This window comes from Platalea leucorodia, assembly GCF_965183815.1.
Source record: "Platalea leucorodia genome assembly, chromosome: Z".
Taxonomy (NCBI): domain Eukaryota; kingdom Metazoa; phylum Chordata; class Aves; order Pelecaniformes; family Threskiornithidae; genus Platalea; species Platalea leucorodia.
Genome location: NC_138858.1, coordinates 24,441,756 through 24,462,631, shown reverse-complemented (window position 1 = coordinate 24,462,631; position 20,876 = coordinate 24,441,756). Strand labels below are relative to the sequence as shown.

Here is a 20,876-nt window from a genome sequence, read left to right as displayed (position 1 = left end):
CTATGTGACCAATAGTCAACTATTTGCTCTTTTTGAACACTGGAACTGATTAGCACTGTTCTACTACAATGGCATATGCCTGGTATCCCAAGATTAACAGTTCTGGGAAAAAAAAAAACCCACCATCAATTCTCGTATGTTTGTAGAGTGCAAGTTATTCAATCCCACTAATGTAAAAATGTTTATTCTTAGTAGGTGTTGCTTAATATCCTCCTCACTTAATAATGGACTGGAAAGTATCCCATTGTTGTCATTTATGATTATATCACGTTGCTTCTTTCTAAATGCAGAAGAGAAACAGTAATTAAAAAATTGTCTTTTTTGTCATCTGCAACATTAGCATTTCCATCTACAAAAGGGTCTGTAACACAAATGGGATTTATTAGTTCTTAATACATTAAGTTTTACATCTTATTGGGTATAATCCTTTCAGCTTTTTTTTTTCTTGACAGTCTTATCCTTCTTTATAATTTTTAACACTTTGCAATTCCTCATTTTACAACTATTTCCTACTCCTGACCCCCTACTTCTGTTTTGTTTGTTTTTAATTGCTGTTTTTACTGGTGAACAGATTGGTTCTTAGTCAGAATTGTTCTTAAAAATTGTGAAATAGTGGGATTTTGGCCAACTGAATTTTAAAGACATACCACTTCTCATTCACATTTTTTTTCCAATATTTTTACTCATTAGTTCTCTTAGCACTGATATCTTTAGCCTTTTTAATTCATCAGGAGTATAGTGCAAGGAAGTATTGGTTGAGTCTATCCTCTGCTAATCAATACTGAACAAAATTAGGTCATGATTATTGGTTTCTAGGCAACCACTAACTTCCAATTCTGTTAATTAATTTGTCTTTATCTATCCTAATTAGGTCTAAAATAGATTGATTTCTGTTTGGTACCATGCTTTTTGTATCACCTACACTTTTTACAATGGCTAATAATGATTAGCTATGCAGGATTTCCAGCATAGGCCCCACAAACTGAACTTCCCCCATAACATTGCACTTTTTTCCTTTGACCATGGGAAAATATTATTTAAAATACATTCATTAAGAAAACAGTGGTGAAAAAAAATTAATCTCCAGATGTCAGCAAGAAGCACAAGTATTCAAGAAACAAGCTGGTGCATAATCTCATGTTGCAAATAAAAAGATAAGAAATCTATTCACAGACAAGCATGTCTTGTTTCTATTTCATAAAACAATGAAAAGCATTCAGTAGCCTTTCATAAATCAGTATGCATTAAGTTACTGTCTTTTTCCTGCTATCTGCCTCTGACATCCACTCCAACCCTTCTCCAACTACTGTCAAAACACCCCTCTCCAACTTAATCCTTTCACCTACTGCATTCCTTCCTTTTCCTTTGACTTGTGCTACCACATAACCTCCTGATGCCTAGCTTCTCTAATCCCCGTCAGTGACAACTCACTATGCAACCAGCTCTGCCCTTCTGGAAAACCCCTCCAGGAGTCTGCATTTAACTCAACTACCCTCCACTACCTCTGAAGGTATGTGGAAATTGTTTCATTTTTCAGAGAGGAAGCTGAGATCTTGACCTCGTGATTCACTTCTTGTTGCAGTATTTGTACTTCTCCCCTACCAAATGACAACAGACATTAGAATTAGTTGCTGCCTGATTACCTGTTAAAACAGGATTTAATAAAGTTGTTTGTCAAACAAGGTCAGCAGTTGACTGACCGTGAGTACTGATTAAAATGAGGAAGTTTTTTTTCCTGCAATGTTGTTATATTAATAATAATAACATACAACAGGGAACTATTTGTACTGGAAAATCACCTGTAGTAGTATTAGAAGCTCAACTGACAGTCAATACTCCACCTGTCTCTACAAACATGAACCCCCTATGTCTTAATGCTCTCTTTATTAAGTCAGCATAACAACCAATAGCCACCACAGCTCAGAGAGCAAAGTTTAAACTTTTTCTTCAGGCTGCTTTTACCATTTAGGTTTGACCACATGACTTGCAAGCAATCCAGAGACAGCCTATATGCTGGACCTATGGTCAGACAACTAGCAGCAGGGGCTGCTGAGGCCATCACCTAGCCATCTTGTGACAACTCTATGGCCCACCCATTCTATCTTTTGCAGTGAAGCAGCAGAATGAGAAAGTCATTGCCTATTATCCACTTAGTGAGTGGTTACCACCATTCTCTCTCGAGTTTCCCATTTTACCCTTTCCCTTTCATTTGAAGCTTTTGTGAAGCCAGCCAAAGTCTGATTTTAATTTCTGACAGAGGAAAAAAATTAATCCTAAATACAATGAAATTCTAAAAAGATACATTACTAACTTGAAAAGGCAGCTGTTTATTACAGGCTAAGATCACAAGTTACTTTTTTATTTATTACAGTGAATACTTAAAGTTGGGTTGGAATAAACACAGGCTTTCACTGTTTTGAAATTTAATTCTGTGGAAGCATGGGTCTAGCAACTCTAGAATAGGCTGGGTTTTGCCAGATACCTACCTCTTGTCATGTTTGATTTTATGTGATTGTTTCTGTGCAGTGTCAAGGCAATTAAGTCATGTTTCCAAAGGAGAAGAAGTGCTCCCTGTTTATGTCACAGCCTTGGAATAGCATCAGAATAAGTTGTTTCCTATACAGACAAAGTTTGATACCTGTGATGGAGAGCTGCAAAAACAGAGAAGATGTCTTTCTCCAGGTTATCTTTTCCATTCCAAGATCAGGTCTTTACAATAAGAAATGTCAACATGAATTTCATAGAATCATAGAATAGTTTGGGTTGGAAGGGACCTTTAAAGGTCATCGAGTCCAACCCCAATTTGACACAGAAGGCTCCATGAAGCCAATATAAAAATTAGCAGACATGTTTGATACGCTACCACATTAAGATGTTTCAGAAGCACTTCAGAACATACCTATTAGTCTTCTGTGATGAGTGCAGTTTTAGCCATAAGATGATCTGCCTTAATTATTGGTTGATGCAGACTAACGGAACTAGCTTCTACCAAAACAAATTACAAAAAATCCTGTTCTTTGGGAGAGGTATAGAACATAACACTTTCATTTGTGGGCACAATGTGGTTTAGGTTTTTCTCCTCCCTACACACATGGATATCCAGCTGATGCTAACATAACCATACAATCATGTCAGCATTTTCACATACACGTAATAGCAGACATTCTCCTGCACTTCAATAGCTTAGTACTATATACTTGTCCTGGTTTCAGCTGGGATAGAGTTAATTTTCTTCTTAGTAGCTGGTATAGTGCTGTGTTTTGGATTTAGTATGAGAATAATGTTGATAACACACTGGTGTTTTAGTTGTTGCTAAGTAGTGCTCGCACCAGTCAAGGACTTTTCAGCTTCCCATGCTCTGCCCGGTGCACAAGAAGCTGGGAGGGGGCACAGCCAGGACAGCTGGCCCAGACTGGCCAAAGGGCTATGCCATACCATGTGACATCATGCTCAGTATATAAACTGAGGAGAGCTGGCCAGGGGGGGAAGGCGATCGCTGCTCGGGAACGGGCTGGGCATCGTCGGTGGGTGGTGAGCAATTGTGTCGTGTATCACTTACTTTATATTATTATTATTGTATTATATTATTATTATTATTACTACTATTCTATTTCATTTTACTTCAATTATTAAACTGTTCTTATCTCAACCCATGAGTTTTTCTGACTTTCACCCTACCAATTTTCTCCCCTACCCCACCGGGGGGGGGCGGGGAGAGTGAGCGAGCGGCTGTGTGGTACATAGTTGCTGGCTGGGGTTAAGCCACGACAATACTGTATAACACACACACTCTAAAGAACAGGAATCAAATTATCATCATTAGCATCAGTATTGTCTTAAATCTAACTTTCAAATCATCACATAACTTTTTATCATCACATATTTTTGTTTATAATTACTAACATTTGCAATTATCTACCCTGATCTGAGACTGCTGGTTTATGCAGCGAAAGGTCTCCCTCATGTGGAAATCTGCCTACTAGCTGTAAAATAAAAAATGCATTTCGCTTCTTAATAAAGGTTCCATTGCTTAGATTTGCAGATTCATTTTTGGGAAGTATCACTTAGTATATTTTTTACAACATTTTAGCTCATCAGAGCTATCATTACAGTGTGAAAGGAAAAAACCTTTGATAAGATAGGATCACAAGAATTTAAACACCTTTAGAAAGAAAGCAAAATACTTCTAAATCCAGCCAGAATGTAATGGAAATTAATCTAGGCAAAATTCACAGGTTTTAGGATAATCTTGCATCCATCAGTCTCCTCAGCTTTCCTTTATAGCTGTTCTGAATACTGTTCAAGATGTTCTCATACATGTGATTTTCATGTATTGCCTTTTCATGACCCAGCAGAACTGGGGTCTAAAATTGTAACTGACTGTGAGAGCTAGAATTGACTTAATTATGTGGTCTGGTAACACTACATAGTTAATATGTTTCAGCTACAAATATTTATATTTCCTCACATCCATAACTAGTGTGGTTCAAAAGTAAATCCTGTCAAATTTTCCAGTTCAGAAACTGATTAAGTTCTTTTTTTAAAAAAATGCTTTAAAAGAAAAACACACAGAAATAAACTTTCAACTGAACATTCACAATTGTGTTTTTTTTCCCCCTGAAATACATAGATTTGACGCAAAGTGAATGCTTTCAGTTTTCTTTTGCTAGAAAAGGAGGAAGTCTTTTGAGTTCACCAGGCATATTTTCTTACTTTGCGGTTGAACAAACAAATAAAAATACCAACCATATTTACAGCTATGGTTCAAATGTCTAAAATATATTAGCTAGTAACCAAAATTAAAGTTTGTTCATATACACGTTGTAATACCAAAACCAAAGTAAAGTATGATATCTAAAGACAAGTGCACTTGGATTAGCAGTTTTATTTGGGTGGTGTAGAGTTGGCTTGACTCATTTTTTCTGATCTTGCAGAAAAACTGCAAAATAATTCCTCAATTTCTTTCACACTCCCACAGCTGAAATCATTAAATCTATGAAGCTTTCTTGTAGCACCACTGGATGCCACACTGGAAAATCTTGGACTGACTTTTACCATTCCCACTGGGGACATCTTCTTCCCTTCTTTCCTTATATGTATCTCAAAATACTTCACAAACCAACTGAAACCATTATAATTGCTCAGGTATAACTTTTCAGTGCCAGTGTTGATATAATTTGGAAAACAAAGACCTGATTTGAACATCAACAAAAAAGAAAAAGTGCTGGAAGAACTGCGAAGGTCATAGATTTTGGCTGGTTTTCCTCAATGAAGGGAAGAAAATGGTAGCTCAAATGGTTAGTTTTTTTTTCTTTTTAGTTAAATGATACAAAAATTTAACATGCATCAGACTGAAGTCTAAAAGTGTCACACAAGTATGTCTGCAGTAAAGCTGCCTGGGGCAGGTTCTCAGTCTTGAAATTTGTCAGGAAGCTAGACTGAACCCAAACCATGATGAAATCAAACACACTTCCTCTCCATCAAAGACACTGGTGAGCCATCAATGCAGTAGAACAGTACAGAATAAGAATGAATCTGTTTCTTTTATTGCCAGTGGTATCCTTTTTTCCCCCTCCAGTTTTAAAATTCACAAGACAGTTTAAGTGCATCTATTAAAAGAGAAACATGGCATCAACTCCCCACACTGATTAGTATTATTTCATAACAACGCAAAAAATTACCACCCAAATTCCTCAGCTTCTGCACATCTCAGAATTTTTTCCCTGATATGTTGAATTTTTTAGTTCTATGCAATTTTCTAAAAATCACATTTTTATTGATACAATTTAAAAAAATCATCAAAAAGTGACCCAATGTCCTTAGAGTGATACATAGTTAAGATGTGAAATACACTGACATTTCCAGCTCATTCCATACTTATATGCCATTACAAAGGAACCATAATTTTACTGAACACATAATCCCTTACTCAACAGGAAAGCTCTCTGGCTTGGTTTACGATCCAAGAAATTTTGTAGCATATCCATTCCATCCAAAGATCCTCCGGGTTTCAAAATGAAGTTTCTGTATTTCATCCCAGCCTGATAAAAGATAAAGCAGAATGTTAGTATTTCTTATCTGGTGAACTGCCTCTTTTCTGTATTTGTCGCGCGTTTAAAAATCTACTAATAATTAAACACCTTCCCTCCTTCCAGATTTTCTTAATACCAAATCAGGATACACTACAAGTATAATTTAGATCTGCTGGAAGAACTCAAGAGAGCAGAAATTTAACCTATTCTTGAAGAAATCATTTTTCTTGTGGTTTTACACTGTTTTGGAAGCTACAATCACAACTTGTCTGGAAGACATTCTGTAAAGCATAAGACACGCACAATCGCCACACAGTCTTCAGTGATGGATTATCCCCATGACTGACTGGCAGGAAAAGGGAACGTAACATCTATTCTTTCTTAACTGATGATTTCTCTTTCTTTAATCTCTGTTTGGAGAATAGAGATGATAGTTCAGAGACAGATAGATATAGCACTGAGGAATGACCGGCACATATACACATATTATATACATAGTAGTATATATAATATATGCAAATACATCTAACTCCCCCATGACAGTATCTTAAAGTAACGGAGACTTAACTCACATGCTGTTTTCAGGAAGAAACATTATTACTTCAGAAGGAACGGATTCCATTAAAAAGAATGAACCAAGCTTCTGAGACAACAGTAAGTAATGAGGACTTTCTTAAACAAGAAGTCGTATTTTAAAGAACATGTCTGGAGAATTTTGGGCTTCTGAGACATGACTATCAATGAGAACACATTATTTTGCATGCAGATGTCTCAGATGCTTCTGATATTGAAGAAAACAATGCTCTTCCTTTTATTCACTGTATATACACATATATACTTCCCCCACACATCAAAGCTATGAGATTACAGGACCACACTGCTTCCTGATAGCTGTACTGCAAAAACAAGCATAGGTCTTTTTAACTGATGGACTTCCATGACTTAATTGTATTACCAATTACATTGTCTGAATTATAGCTTGAAAAAAATGAAATGCAAAAAAAAAATATTCACTGAAGCTTGCTTATACTTTGCTATTTGTGTTAGTTTCCTGAACATCAGCAGCAAATGAAGATATTGTTCCTTGTAGTTTAAAAGTGTTATTTCAGTAGACTTGAGTCTTTGCTGTTGTTTCTCCAGAGCCAGGACATTGCTCAGTTCTAGGGAGACCAGAGGTTATTTCAGATAATGTGCAAGAATTGAGGAGTGTGACAACCAATTAAGTTAGTTAAGTGTTTGCTGAAGAATTTTTATAGATACAGACTGCAAAACTAGTTTCTATAACTGTTGCTCAAAACAGGAAGAGAGGTTTTATTCTAACAGGAAGAGGTAAGCCAAATTTCTAACAGCCCTAGTCATAATACCATAACCGTTTTCCTTTCCCACTGTTCTGCAGACTAGTCTAAATGTAGATATTATGAAATATAAGTAACTACAAAAATCATATTGGTATCTAGTATTTGTTTATAAAAGATTGTTTGTCCCATCCTGTGGAAATCCATTACACTTACATTTCTTCTCTCCTGCTCTTATTTATGAGTGACAACATACCCATTGAATAAGCAGGTATGCTTATTCTCACACGTACCTGTCATGAATCCCTACCACTTCAAAATCAGTCTTGACCTCCAAACCTTTCACCACCTCTCCTCTCAAACTATTCAGTTTGCTGCTTTTCTTCATAAAACCCTTTTTGGGTTTTATTGGCCTAACCACTGCCTCAGTTTTCTAGCCCCTACCCCATATCCTCTTTGGACTCCTCTCTTGGTGCAGGTCAAAGTCTAATCTTGTTTACTTTCTCCACCCTCTAGAAGGAGGGACAGTTCTAGAAGTTCTGGTTGCTGTGATAAGAAAAGGGAGGAATGAAGGCAAATTCCAGAAGAGGAACAGGAAAGTCAAGCACTTTCTACTCTCTCCTTCTCTCTTCTATACATTTACTGAAGGGAAGAACTAGTGCTGGCTGCTGAATCCAGAAGACAGACAAGAGGATCAGGAAGACCAAAAGGTCTTTCCCATGATAGAACTGCAGCATCTCAACTGACAAAGTCTAATAGTATAATCTCTGAAAAATAAAAAAAGGTTGCCAGAATTGGCAGGACTACTAACCACATCACTAACTATCCTTTCTGCTGGAGGAAGAAGAGGCTGGAAAATTACACAAGTGGAAAAAAACCCAGTAAATCTAGAAGCTGTCAATGATCTGAACTTCAAAAAACACTTGGGAAAAAAACTAAAGAGGAAAAAAATTGCGGGTTATGCTGTGCTGTGAAAAAGAAAGCTCAAAATAAATTCAGTTTTCTAAATAATAACTGCATAAAAGTACCACACACTTGAGGTACTATTAATGGAAATAGAGCACCATTATCATGCAGCTTTCACAGCAGAAGAATATGCATCTGCTTTTGCAATGGAGGAATATGTTTTTTCAGTCTAAAATTAAAGAGGAAGGCATTAGTCAATGTGACACGATGTCTTAAAAGTGTCATAATATAATATTAAATATATGACTATGTAAGAATTGTATTAAAATCCAAGTGCTCTTGGAAATTTTAAGATGATTTTCTAAAGTAATTATTTATACACCTTTTTTTTGTTGATCTGAACTGGATAGGTACAGAAGTACTTCAAATGTTATACCTATGGATCATGCCCACAAGTCTATGGGGCCAGATGGGATCCACCCGAGGATACTGAGGGAGCTGGCAGAGGAGATTGCTAAGCCACTTTTCATCATTTATCAGCAGTCCTGGTCAACTGGGAAGGTCCCAGATGACTGGAAGTTAGCAAATGTGACGCCCCTCTACAAGAAGGGTCAGAAGGAGGATCCAGGAACTACAGGCCTGTCAACCTGACCTCGGTGCTGGGGAAAGTCATGGAGCAGATCATCTTGAGTGCCATTACGCGGCACATGTGGGACAACTGGGGGATCAGGCTCAGCCAGCATGGGTTTATAAAAGGGAGATCCTGCTTCCCTAACCTGGTCTCCTTCTATGACAAGGTGACCCGCTTAGTGGATGAGGGAAAGGCTGTGGATGTTGTCTACTTGGACTTTCGTAAGGCCTTTGACACTGTCCCCCACAGCATTCTCCTGGAGAAGCTGGCTGCTCACGGCTTGGATAAGTGCACTCTGTGGTGGGTTAAAAACTGGCTGGACAGCCGAGCCCAGAGCGTGGTGGTGAATGGAGTCAAATCCAGTTGGCGGCTGGTCACCAGTGGTGTTCCCCAGGGCTCAGTGTTGGGGCTGGTCCTGTTCAATATCTTCATTGATGATCTGGATGAGGGGATTGAGTGCACCCTCAGTAAGTTTGCAGATGACACCAAGCTGGGTGGGAGTGTTGATCTGCTGGAGGGTAGGAAAGCCCTGCAGAGGGACCTGGACAGGCTGGATCGATGGGCAGAGGCCAACTGCATGAGATTCAACAAGGCCGAGTGCCGGGTCCTGCACTTGCGTCACAACAACCCCAGGCAACGCTACAGGCTTGGGAAGGAGTGGCTGGAGAGCTGCCTGGCAGAAAAGGACCTGGGGGTGCTGGTTGACAGCTGCCTGAACATGAGCCAGCAGTGTGCCCAGGTGGCCAAGAAGGCCAATGGCATCCTGGCTTGTATCAGAAATAGCGTGGCCAGCAGGACCAGGGAGGTGATAGTGCCCCTGTACTCGGCACTGGTGAGGCTGCACCTCGAGTACTGTGTTAAGTTTTGGGCCCCTCACTACAAGAAGGACACTGAGGTGCTGGAGCATGTCCAAAGAAGGGCAACGAAGCTGGTGAAGGGTCTAGAGCACAAGTCCGATAAAGAGTGGCTGAGAGAACTGGGGTTGTTTAGTATGGAGAAGAGGAGGCTGAGGGGAGACCTTATTGCTCTCTACAGCTACCTGAAAGGAGGTTGTAGCGAGGTGGGGGTCGGTCTCTTCTCCCTAGTAACAAGTGATAGGACGAGAGGAAACAGCCTCAAGCTGTGCCAGGGGAAGCTTACATTGGATATTAGGAAAAACTTCTTCACCGAAAGGGTAGTCAGGCACTGGAACAGGCTGCCCAGGGAAATGGTTGAGTCTCCATCCCTGGAGGTATTTAGAAGACGGGTAGACGTGGTGCTTGAGGACATGGTTTAGTGGTGAACTTGGCAGTGCTAGGTTAACGGTTGGACTCAATGATCTTAAACGTCTTTTCCAATCTTAACGATTCTATGATTCTATGATTGCAATAAATGTGGTTTCAGAGAGGAAGTGGAACAAAAGTCTTTAATAAAAATCATTCATCACCTACCTTTGGATTCATTATTCCTTCTTGCTTAAAGCAGCTATAAAAAATGTCCATGGAAAACACTTCACTCCACAGGTATCCATAGTACTGACCATCATAACCACCTGCCAGATGTCCAAAAGTAGCTGGCATGTTTGTTCCTTGAAAAGTAGATTAACATTTATTTTTTAAATCAAATGCAGTTATTTCTTTGATGTATACAGTACTTCAACTTTAAGAATAAATTAATAAGGAATTTATATCAACTACTTTGAAACTTCTAACATAAAAGGTCTGAGTATGCCTCAAAGTATTGGCCATATTCTGTTCACTACAAAGGAAACTCAATTTCCCATTTTAGGCTAGTTGCCCATCCAACACAGATGTGACAGTACATCTAAAGTGGTATTCACATGTCACTCTAAAATATAACCTGCAAAAGGTTAAGTTTTATATTTACCTTAATGTTCTTTCAGAAGAGATCATTAAGATCACCCCAAGTTTCAAAGCAATTCTTTTATAAACAATTCAGGGTTTTTGTATGCCAAGCATTATTGGGAAAGAAAGGCATGTTTAATCAAACCATTTGGACATGCTGTATAAAAGCTTCATACTGACATACCTGGGGTGGCAGGGATTCCTAGAATCTCCTCACAGTACTTAGCATATTCATCTGCTGGGTCAACAGATGGCTTTGTATGCAGTGCCTGGTCAACTTTGCTCAAAACAATCTGACGGAGGGTTAAAAGGCCTAATTGGGTAAGAACATTTAATTAACTAGCATCGAAGTAGCTGGAGTTTCTTTAGCACCTTTCAGATCTCAACATGCATCCTAAATTATTAGCATTTTAACCATGGAAAAAACTTGGAGTTATGTCATTTCCATCTGGATTGCTTCAGTTACAAAAAGTTGAGATGCATACTGTTAATAAAGGAATTGTCATTGTAAGCTCCATCTTTTCAGATGTTATTTTCCTCACAGATCAAAACCAAAAAAAAGCAGGTATTTTAAAAGCTAATTTCAGTATTTAAAACTGTTTTCAGCTGTCTTCACTTCCAGTATACCATTTCATTCAGGGCTTGCACAGATGGTAGTAAGTATATCTACCCTATGACACTTCAAAGAACAGCAAGAACTGCTGCTGCAGCTGCTGTAGGCTTTTTTGAAGAAGCGACAAGATATGAACCTTTACCCAGACAAAACGCGTATGTAGCTACAGTGCCTGTACAAGCCAGAAGGACAAGGACTTCTTGTTCAGGATAGGGAAGTAGTATGAAATAAACAGCAGTGGCTTAATAACAAGTTGTATCATAAATGGGTAAGACTATGATATCAGGGGAGTCCTGATTACAGGGACAGAGGGGTGAGAGTGGCAGAATAACAATGAGATGATAGGTAATGACAGGAGATTACAGTCTTGGTTTGGAGATACATGTAAGGTGGTACAAGACATGGAAGGAGAAGAGAATTGGGACCTTAGTTTGGGAAGGCAGTATATCTGCTGGAAAGGTACAGAACATAGACTTAAGGTTCTGGATTGAGCAGTTAAGAGGCTGTTTGAGCAATGCAGGGCTACGACACTTCTGTCTGGGATATGCTAGGTATGTTCAGTAAATTTTCAAACAAATTTCATGTCTGTCAAGTGTCATGTGCAAATCAACTGTGGATGATACCCGTAGAAAATCTGATGCTGTATTCATGCACAGTGCCTGCCCTGGGCTACGAGGAAAAAAAAAAAAAAAAAACAAAAAAACAACAGAAGACCCAAGACCTCCCCACCTCCAATTCTAAATGAGCAAAGTTGGTAGGTAAAAAAGTCACATGGAGAGGAATGCAAAGGTATTTTGGTCCTATGGGTAGCCCGGAAAATCAGAGCTGCTACTGTTCCTGCAAATAGTGGTATCTGTCACCATAGCCCTTATTAACAGTGGTACCCACGCAAATAAACCCAGAAGGACAGTGACAAGTGTACACCCAGAAGAAATTTAATGGGCTTTTTATGTTTGTCTTTAATGTTTCCCACCAATTTTTTAAACTATATATTTTTATACATATATTGTGGGGAGAGAGGGCAGAGAGATACCTGTATTAGCCAGTCTAGAGGCAGCAAGTTTCTCAAGGAGAGTGTCTCCAACATGGCTTTCATCTTTATAATGTCTTGACATTTGCTGTAGTGGTTCTTTTTCCCACACCCAGTTCTCAAACATTTGTGAAGGTACCTCTACAAAGTCTGTTTCCACATTAGTTCCACTAAACCTAGCAAAATCAGTCTAAAAGGAAAAGCCGTTGTATTAAATGAAAATAGAAGCCAGGATTTCTAGCAGAATATAAACTTTCAGATGCCAAAATTTCAGTGTTAATCACAGCAAAAGGAATCATTTGAACAGTCAATAATAATAATTAAAAAATGAATTTTAATGAAAGGAGGGCAAAAATTCGGATATAAGACTATTAGCAAGCAACAAAATAGATTACTCTGTAGTTATTTACTGCATTCTCTGCTGGTGTGAAACAGTACTTCAGTTTTCTTAATATTGATTTTTACCTTTTAGGTTATGACAGCAATACAAATGTTTCCATGCTGTCTTATGACAATGATATAATTTGTAAATTGTTATAAAATTTTGTTATAGTACCCCAAAGTAAAATAATAAACTCCAATTCTACACTTACAAAATAGTTTATTGTATTACAGTCTACCACACTGATTTAAAGATTTTATTTGATCAACTTATCCTATTAAGCTTTGTCCTAACTGTCTTCATCCATAAGGCATATGGTTAACATAGCACAATTTTTTGAGCCATGGCCTGAAATAAATGAATCCTAGCAACTTTATCCATGAAAGGTCTCCAAATCTGACACTCAATAACTGATAAAAGAATCTTCCTTCTGAAAGCCAAGCACATTAGAGCTTCTTATTTTTTACTTTAGTATCGTCAGTCACTTCATGTTTAAAAAGCCACCCCCAGATACTAATTTTGAAGTTTTGTGCAGTTAAAAATCATTAAAATATATTCCAAACCCAAAATATTTCTAAAAAAGAAACAGTCAGTTTTGAAAGATAGTTGTTCAAATGCCAACAGAAATCATTTGGTCTCATTCCACACTTGTCCTGTAATAAGTCTACCTCCTCTTGCCAACCCAATTTTATTGTTCTTCCCTTCTCAGTAACATTCTAACAAAACATTTCAAGTGCTAAAAGAAAAAAAGAATTCTCAGTTTCCCAAATGCCCTCTCTAAGAGCTGTAGCTATTCTTGGGTTTCATCCTCCATCAGGCAATAGATGCCCAGAGGAGTACTGGCTTTTGAACTTACTTTCTTGCAAAGTTACCAAAAAAATATCATGTATAATATAGGACATAACATTGAACTGACAGCCATGTCACATGTATATATCTTCCTCTCACGTCTTCAGAAGAACAGCAGAAAAGGAGAAAACCATTTGCCTTCATTTACACTTGTGGGTTACTCAAATCCATAGCTGTAACAGGCTGGCCCTTCCTACTGTAGTTAGCAGCTGAACAGCAGCTATGAAGAAAAGCTAGGAAGCATCGTCTGGGAAGAAATGGTGACAGAAGTGGCTAGACCAAAAGGCAAAACGAGTGCAGGAGTTTGTTGGCCTCCAGATATCCTCATTTACCCACACACAAGTGCAACATGCTAACAAAAAATATGAAGACATTTGGTTCAAGCAATAGCTTTTCTTCCCTAACAGCATAAACAGATCCCCTCCCTGCCCTGATATCTCACTTTCCAGCAGACCCCCAGTACATTGCAAGGAGTATCAGTCTCCAAAGGCTGACCTTTACCAGCAGCTCAGATTCCCACCCAGTCCGATCCCCGCATACCCTTTAAATGTCAAGTTTTAACATGCTTAAACAAATCATCACATGAAACAAGATAGTGCTTTGCACACACAAATCCCAGAGGACAGGATGTTCTTTTGTGGGACTAGGAAGTTATTTGCAGGTGTACAAATAACCATTTACATAAAATACAACAGCAGTAAGCGCAGTAGCTATGCACACAGAAACCACCTCAGCAGTGGGAGAGACAATTGGAAAGCAGGCCTCCCTGACCTGTGTGCAGTTCCACAGCAAGTGAAGTACACATGCATTGGAATTGTTGGCTGGGGGTGCCCAGAAGGGACTCTGCAACACCCAGGTACATTCTCATTGGTTATCAAAATGTTGCAGTCAGTTTTGTACCAATGCTGGATGTGTCTCATTTATAAACACCTTCTAGGTAGTTTAAGAGAAAGAACAGGTTTTATTTCTCAATTTTTGAGCTCAGAAACACCTGTCTTAAGGTGAAGATGATCAAATGATCATTATATTTTTACCTTCACCATGATGCAAAAATATCTAAGCAAGTCTAGCTACTTGTTCTGAAGTTTGCTTGAATGTCATTTGTTTAATTCTGGATTTAATATATGGATTTCTATGACTTTGTTTCTTTATTCTGCAGTCCTAGCCTCTGGGATCAAGGTCAAGAATTAAAATCTAATGTGTGTCATATTTGTCTGATTTTATTATTTGGTACGTGTTTATAAAGAAGATGAAAGCAGTGCTACACAAAGTCTGGATTCGTAGATAATTATGTGAATTTTTTGGTGAATGAATACTGAGACTTGTCTCTCTCTGAAACATAAATTTTTCGTTAGGCCAATAATAAATTCATCATCTGGCAGAATCAATTTTACATGTACGTAAAAATAAAACCACCAATTTTACAACTTTATTGACATCTTGATGCAAAATCTGCGGACTAGCTTCAGTTCTTTCTGGTCACTGTGAGAACCCTGACTGTCAGATAGGAGAGCAGAAAATACAATAGCTCAGGCAAGACCTGTTTTATGCTTTTGATGTCAAGAGCGATGGCTCTCAAGAGTACTAAATGCCAAAATGCTGGAGGTGATCTGGATTCACAAATCATTTGCATTCCTAGATGCAGCAACCTTTTTTTGCTTCTAGTATCTAGCATGCTACTAGAAGTAATAAAAAGCCCTCTGACAGCTGTAACAGAAGCCACCACTGAGCACCTTTTTTACCTTACACGTAGATCTGTTCACTCATCACAAGTACCTGCATGGTGCAAATGCGAAAGTATATGTTCCTATGAAAATGTTTTTCATAAGAAGGTGTATTCATTCCTGTATTTTTAAGTAACAATTAAAACAAAAAAAAACCCCAACCTGCTACTTTGAAAAATAACCAAAAAACTGCATATGTACTTTACTAAAATTAGAAACTACCAAAATAGACTTACACCTTGCTTTGAGACAGTGGAGAAAGAAATGTCTTACACTGGAATTGAAACATCACTAACCTGTGCACATATCTGATGCATTACATGACCAAATTCATGGAAGTAAGTCTTCACTTCATCATGTCGCAGCAATGATGGGCGATCTGACGCTGGTTTTGTGAAGTTGGTTACCAGAGCAGCTACAGACATCATTCTGCTGCCATCAGAGAGAAGACAGCCGGGCTGGAGACCGAAGCATGCTGCATGCCCATATTTTCCCTCTCTGTACAAGAAAATATATCAGACACTATCTTCAAACCACAAGCCTGCTCACCAGAGTGGCAAAGCCTATTCAATAACAGGGAAGCTCAGTCAGTGTTTCTTTAGAGTTTTACACAAAGAAATTACATCTTTGCATGACTTCTAAGACTCACTAAGTTTAAGATCCTGTTAAAAGCACAAGGGGATAAAACCCCAGTACTTACATTGCATTAGTTTAAGATTCACAGCAGCATTTACAAGAATCTGATTTTTACTCAAATACTGAAAGTATATATACTTTAGATGTTAATTCTATTTTAAACTGCTACTGTAACAGGAAGAACTAGGTTCTGTCCTCTGAAGCAGTATTTTTTCTTTCATTACAGGAGACAAAAGAATACAGTTTACTGCATTTTCAGTGAGATCCAGAAGTTTAAAGAAAAATGATTTTGAAATTTTTGCCCTAAACCCGAATAGTTAACTGGGTAGTTAAGTCAGAAGAGTCTTACTAACAAACAGGTTCAGCAATTCACATTATATGCAGAAAGTGGGAAGCAGGCAAACAGGTGAAGGACATAATGTGCCTATCTTAAAAAGAACAATTTATGTACTATTGTATTGACTAACCTAATTTTCTTAACTCAGAAAAGCCTTCCATCAATTTATATTAAAAAAGGGTATAATCCAAATTATAAATTGCTAAAGAATAATTAAAAAAACCCAAACAGTGAGAAACAGTCAAAAAGGACTAGCTGAGAATCAATCCTGTCAAATCAGTCTAGTCTCCTAATCTTTGACAGAACACAGATGATGCTGTGAATAGCTACAAAGAGAGCTGGAGAGCTACAAAGATCAACCTGTAAGTACATTTCAAGGTGTGCTCAACAGGAATCTATTCTTGGTCCTGATCTATTTGATATTTTCTTTAGCAGTCTGGACAAAGGGGTACAAAATACACATATAAAGTGTAAAGAGGAACTGGAAGAAACTAGGAACACTTGGCGGATAGGAATATAATTGATCTGAACAGACTGGAGTAACAGTTCAACATAAATGAAAAGTAACATGATATTACAGTTAGGAAGATGAAAAGTTCATCGGGGCAAAAAATTATGGATAACTGACTAGACAGCAATATTACAGATAATGAACAAAGCAGTAATGCTTCATAAACTGAATATAAGCACGAAACATGGTAATATTGCAAAAAAAGAAAAAGTGTAAACAATCTGAAAACAGTCCAGAGGACAACTTAATGAACACAGTAATAGTCTTGTCAGTGGGACAAATATTTACTTCCAAACACATTTAATTTCAACAACACCAGCAACCCACTAAGACCAATTCCATTTTAAACACATAAGTAAAACACTAAGTCATAATTACCTGGGGTAAAGGTCCAAATAGAACTGCCCTAACATTTCTCCTGTTGAATTATCCTTTACTGTGTAAAGAGTAACACTGTCATGCCAAACATGAGCACTTTCTACTTGCTCAAATACAAGTCCCAGCAGCTTCTGGTAAATATTCAGTAAGCCTTCCGTAACAGCCTCAATTGGGAAGTATTCCTTCAGCTTTTCTTGATCTATGGAGTACTTCAGCTCTTCTGTTTTGTTCATATAATAATGAAGATCCCATGCATTGATTCTTCCATCATAATCAAAGTTTCTTTCTTTACACTCCTTTTTCTTCAAATCTAGAATGAATTCTCTTTCTTCCTCGACCAATGGCTTTAGCTTCTTACTCAAATCATCTGAAACAAAGATTGCCTTGGAATCAGCTTCTGTGTTCCTTACTATAACGTGTATTCCTATAAAATACACTCATAACTTTAAGCACATGCTCTAAGAGTGGATGCTAGAGTTTTCCATTTGTTGACTAACAGCAAGCAAACTGTCTGCTTTCTTGTCTTAATGAGTTTTAATCGCAGGCATGCTATAAATAATACAGGAGTCCACAGAAGCCTAACAGTACTGTGGAAGGTTTTGGTAAATTTAGACTTTTTCAAAGACATCAGAAATGGAAAGTAACACTAGACACTTTTGCTTGAAGCCTTTGATTTTACCTCATGTAATCTCAGTTCTCTTGATGTGTTTCTTCAGAAACAGCTAAAGACTACAAGTACTATTAGTTACTGGAAGTGCAACACAAAATTCGAACACTACTTCTTTTTCTTCCAAGACTTTTCAAAAGAGATTATGATGTACTTCTAGCTAAAGCCCTATAAAAGAAGAAGAGGCTAAAGAATTCTTGCCTATATGATGGCTAGCTTCTAGACTACCAAAGCCACTGGATATTAATCTCTATGATTCCCATTTTTTCCAGTATAGCTTTTCTTGGACAAGAAACGGTCATAGCACTATGAATCCAATATATTGAATATAAAATATTTAAGCTTACTGAAACTCCCAGTACTTATTCTCTTGTAAGTGCTTCTGGACTACTAGCCACTTTTTTTTCTTCCTTAAGAATTCAGGTTAGTGTTCACTATTGGTATCTAGAGTGTGAAATGTAGGAATTGCCACTCCTGTTTCTAGGTAGGCTGTAAGGCACTATATACATTTACATGACTGAAGTACTGTTTGCAGCTTGTATTATTCTAAATTCAGAATATGTCATAGGACAGAATGCTTTTCTTCCTAGCCATAAGATCAGCTTATGAACATGGATTTAAAACATGAATATATATGAACAAAGCTGAGCAAATTATACTGTCATGCTTGTAGCCAAGGATATCTCAAAAGAACTAAATTAAAGCTGACAATTAATTTGATGAACATTCTCCCTCTACAAGGATTGCCATGAAACATGGTATTTACGAATAGAAAAGTATATGATCTCATACTGTGAAAAGTTAAAGTAACAACAATAACTGCTAAATTGTAAGGTGTGTCAGCTTAAAAAAAAAAAACCAACAGTATTATATAAGCCCATTTAGAATTACAAAAATATAATGGATAGAAAAGAGTCCAAACTACTTTAAGTACACTTGAAAAAAAATCAGGTAATTCTAACATTTAATTATAAATCAAAATTAAGAGTAAGTTCATTGACAAATATATGGGTAATTGGTATTGCCAAACATGGAGCTGAGCTCACACTGTAACAGGAGAAATGTGACAGAATTACAAGTGAAGGAAGAGGCGCATTTGAACCTCTTTATTGATGTAAAAGCACAAAAAACCCACTACCACCAAACAGACTTCACTGCTGCACTAAATTATTTTGGGGTGTTTATTTATACGATATATCAATATACAATCCTAAGTGCTGTTAGGATACATTAATAAAGAAGTGCATAATATTCTGTGGAACTACATAATTCCAGAAAGTAGAGGTTAACTCTATGCACAGCACAAGAGCAGGCCCACTGAGGTCAACAGGATGACTACAAATTCATAAACATAAAATTTTCAATATATCTTTGTTTTCAGATCGAATTCCATTAGAGGGCTTTTGAATTCCAGATTTAATCTATCATTCCAGATTTAATTTTTTAATTCAGCTCATAGAAGTTGCATCATCACATACTGTAATCTTTCATTATACATAATGCAGTTGTATCAGAAAAAGACACTAAGGCTACAGATGCACAAAAAATTCCAGCTAACCTAAGGGAATGAAAAGCTGCAACTGTGACGCAGCCTCTTGAACTGATAAAATTGCTTAGGCTGCACATGTTATTCTGGTTCTAAATTAGGATAACTGCATTTTGGGGCAGAGAAAGACAACCACTTGCCTATATTGGCTGTCACAAAGCAGTTATTTTCAGATTTTTGTCTTGTGCTTCCCTGTTTTGGAGCAATTGCATTTGTACAGCTATGGTCTAAAAAAAATATATGCCAGAACAGAAGCAACATAGAGTTCCTTTTCTATCTAAACATGATGGACACTGTGACCCAATTATGTATTTAAATTTATCTTGGCTGAGGAGTCATGTTGCCACACCAAACATAAAATTATTGTTTATAAATAAGAACAAACCTAAGAAGGCTGTTACATTATCTGTGCTCTTTGCAGTGTTTACCTCCAGGACAAAGTTGGCATGTGTATTATAACCCAGAAGCTCTGCCACTTTTGCCCTTAGTGGAAGCAATTGCTGAAGAATTTTTGTGTTCTCCTAAAAAAGAAAGGAGGCAAATTTGTAAAGTGAATCCAGAAAACGCACGTTATCGAAAAAATTATCTGAATAATATCTGTAATCATAAGAAACAGCAAACATATAAAATGAAACACTTTAAGATATAAATATAGAATAATGTAAGTTTAGCTAGATTCTTGTAATTTTTTTGTCACAGTATTTGATTGCAGGTAGCTAGTTTTCTAGTCAATCCGAGTCATTGCTCTCCCTATTATAATTTATCTGTTTTAATTAATCAAAAGATATACCATTTCTTTTTCAGATAATAACAAATCTTTGACTGTTGCAAAGAGTTTGTTTCCTCTATCAATCATTGAAATGTGAAAGATAGCAGGGAAATGACTGACAGCAGGCTTAATTGCTTGTTAGTGGTGAAGACAGACTGCAAAGCTATTGTGCCAACATTCAAAGCTTGTTTGCAAATTTTCCTCTTTTGCCACTCTGACAACAGCAGTCAGAGAAAGAGATCTGAAACACAAAAACCCCAGGCCCTGACCTAAATGTGGTAGAGGATCCCTGAGAAGCTGAAAAATGTAACTGTGTTAACTTCCTGTTCTGGAAAAGAGAGATTTCTCAGGGAAAAACATTTGTTTCAAGCACTAGGTTCGAAGACTGTCCCAGAGTTGTAACAGCAAACCCCTTTCAGTGTGCTGACTTGCAGAGTGTTCAGTTCTTGGCGCAATTTTATCTTATCTTGTACTCTTCACATTTCCCAGCACTTCAAGTGCAAAAGCTAAACTCTGCCATTGTTCTCTAATGAATGGTTGGTACCATTGCCTGAATAACACTTCTGCTACGCTTTCTATCATTTTCATTATTTTTGTACCTGTCTAGGTGCCTGGCCTCATCAGCAGCAAACAAATTATTTGTGAAATTATTCTTTTTATAAGGCATGTTTCCAGCTATTTTTCAGATAATTAAATGAATCTTTTATAAAAATTAGGGTTTTTTTA

At 37.4% G+C, this 20,876-nt stretch overlaps 1 protein-coding gene across 1 annotated transcript in view; it reads right to left on the bottom strand.

The window, feature by feature from the left end:
* Positions 1-5,574: 5,574 nt before the first annotated feature.
* Positions 5,575-20,876, bottom strand: part of NLN (neurolysin) — a 39,311-nt gene continuing 24,009 nt past the window's right edge. The window contains exons 7-13 of the mRNA XM_082336025.1: positions 19,767-19,902; positions 17,169-17,535; positions 15,603-15,804; positions 12,355-12,541; positions 10,893-11,021; positions 10,295-10,431; positions 5,575-6,041 (exon numbers count right to left, since the gene is read on the bottom strand). Coding sequence (XP_082192151.1) covers positions 5,907-6,041; positions 10,295-10,431; positions 10,893-11,021; positions 12,355-12,541; positions 15,603-15,804; positions 17,169-17,535; positions 19,767-19,902 — 1,293 coding nt within the window. The 3' untranslated portion in view covers positions 5,575-5,906. The remainder of the gene's footprint in view (positions 6,042-10,294; positions 10,432-10,892; positions 11,022-12,354; positions 12,542-15,602; positions 15,805-17,168; positions 17,536-19,766; positions 19,903-20,876) is intronic.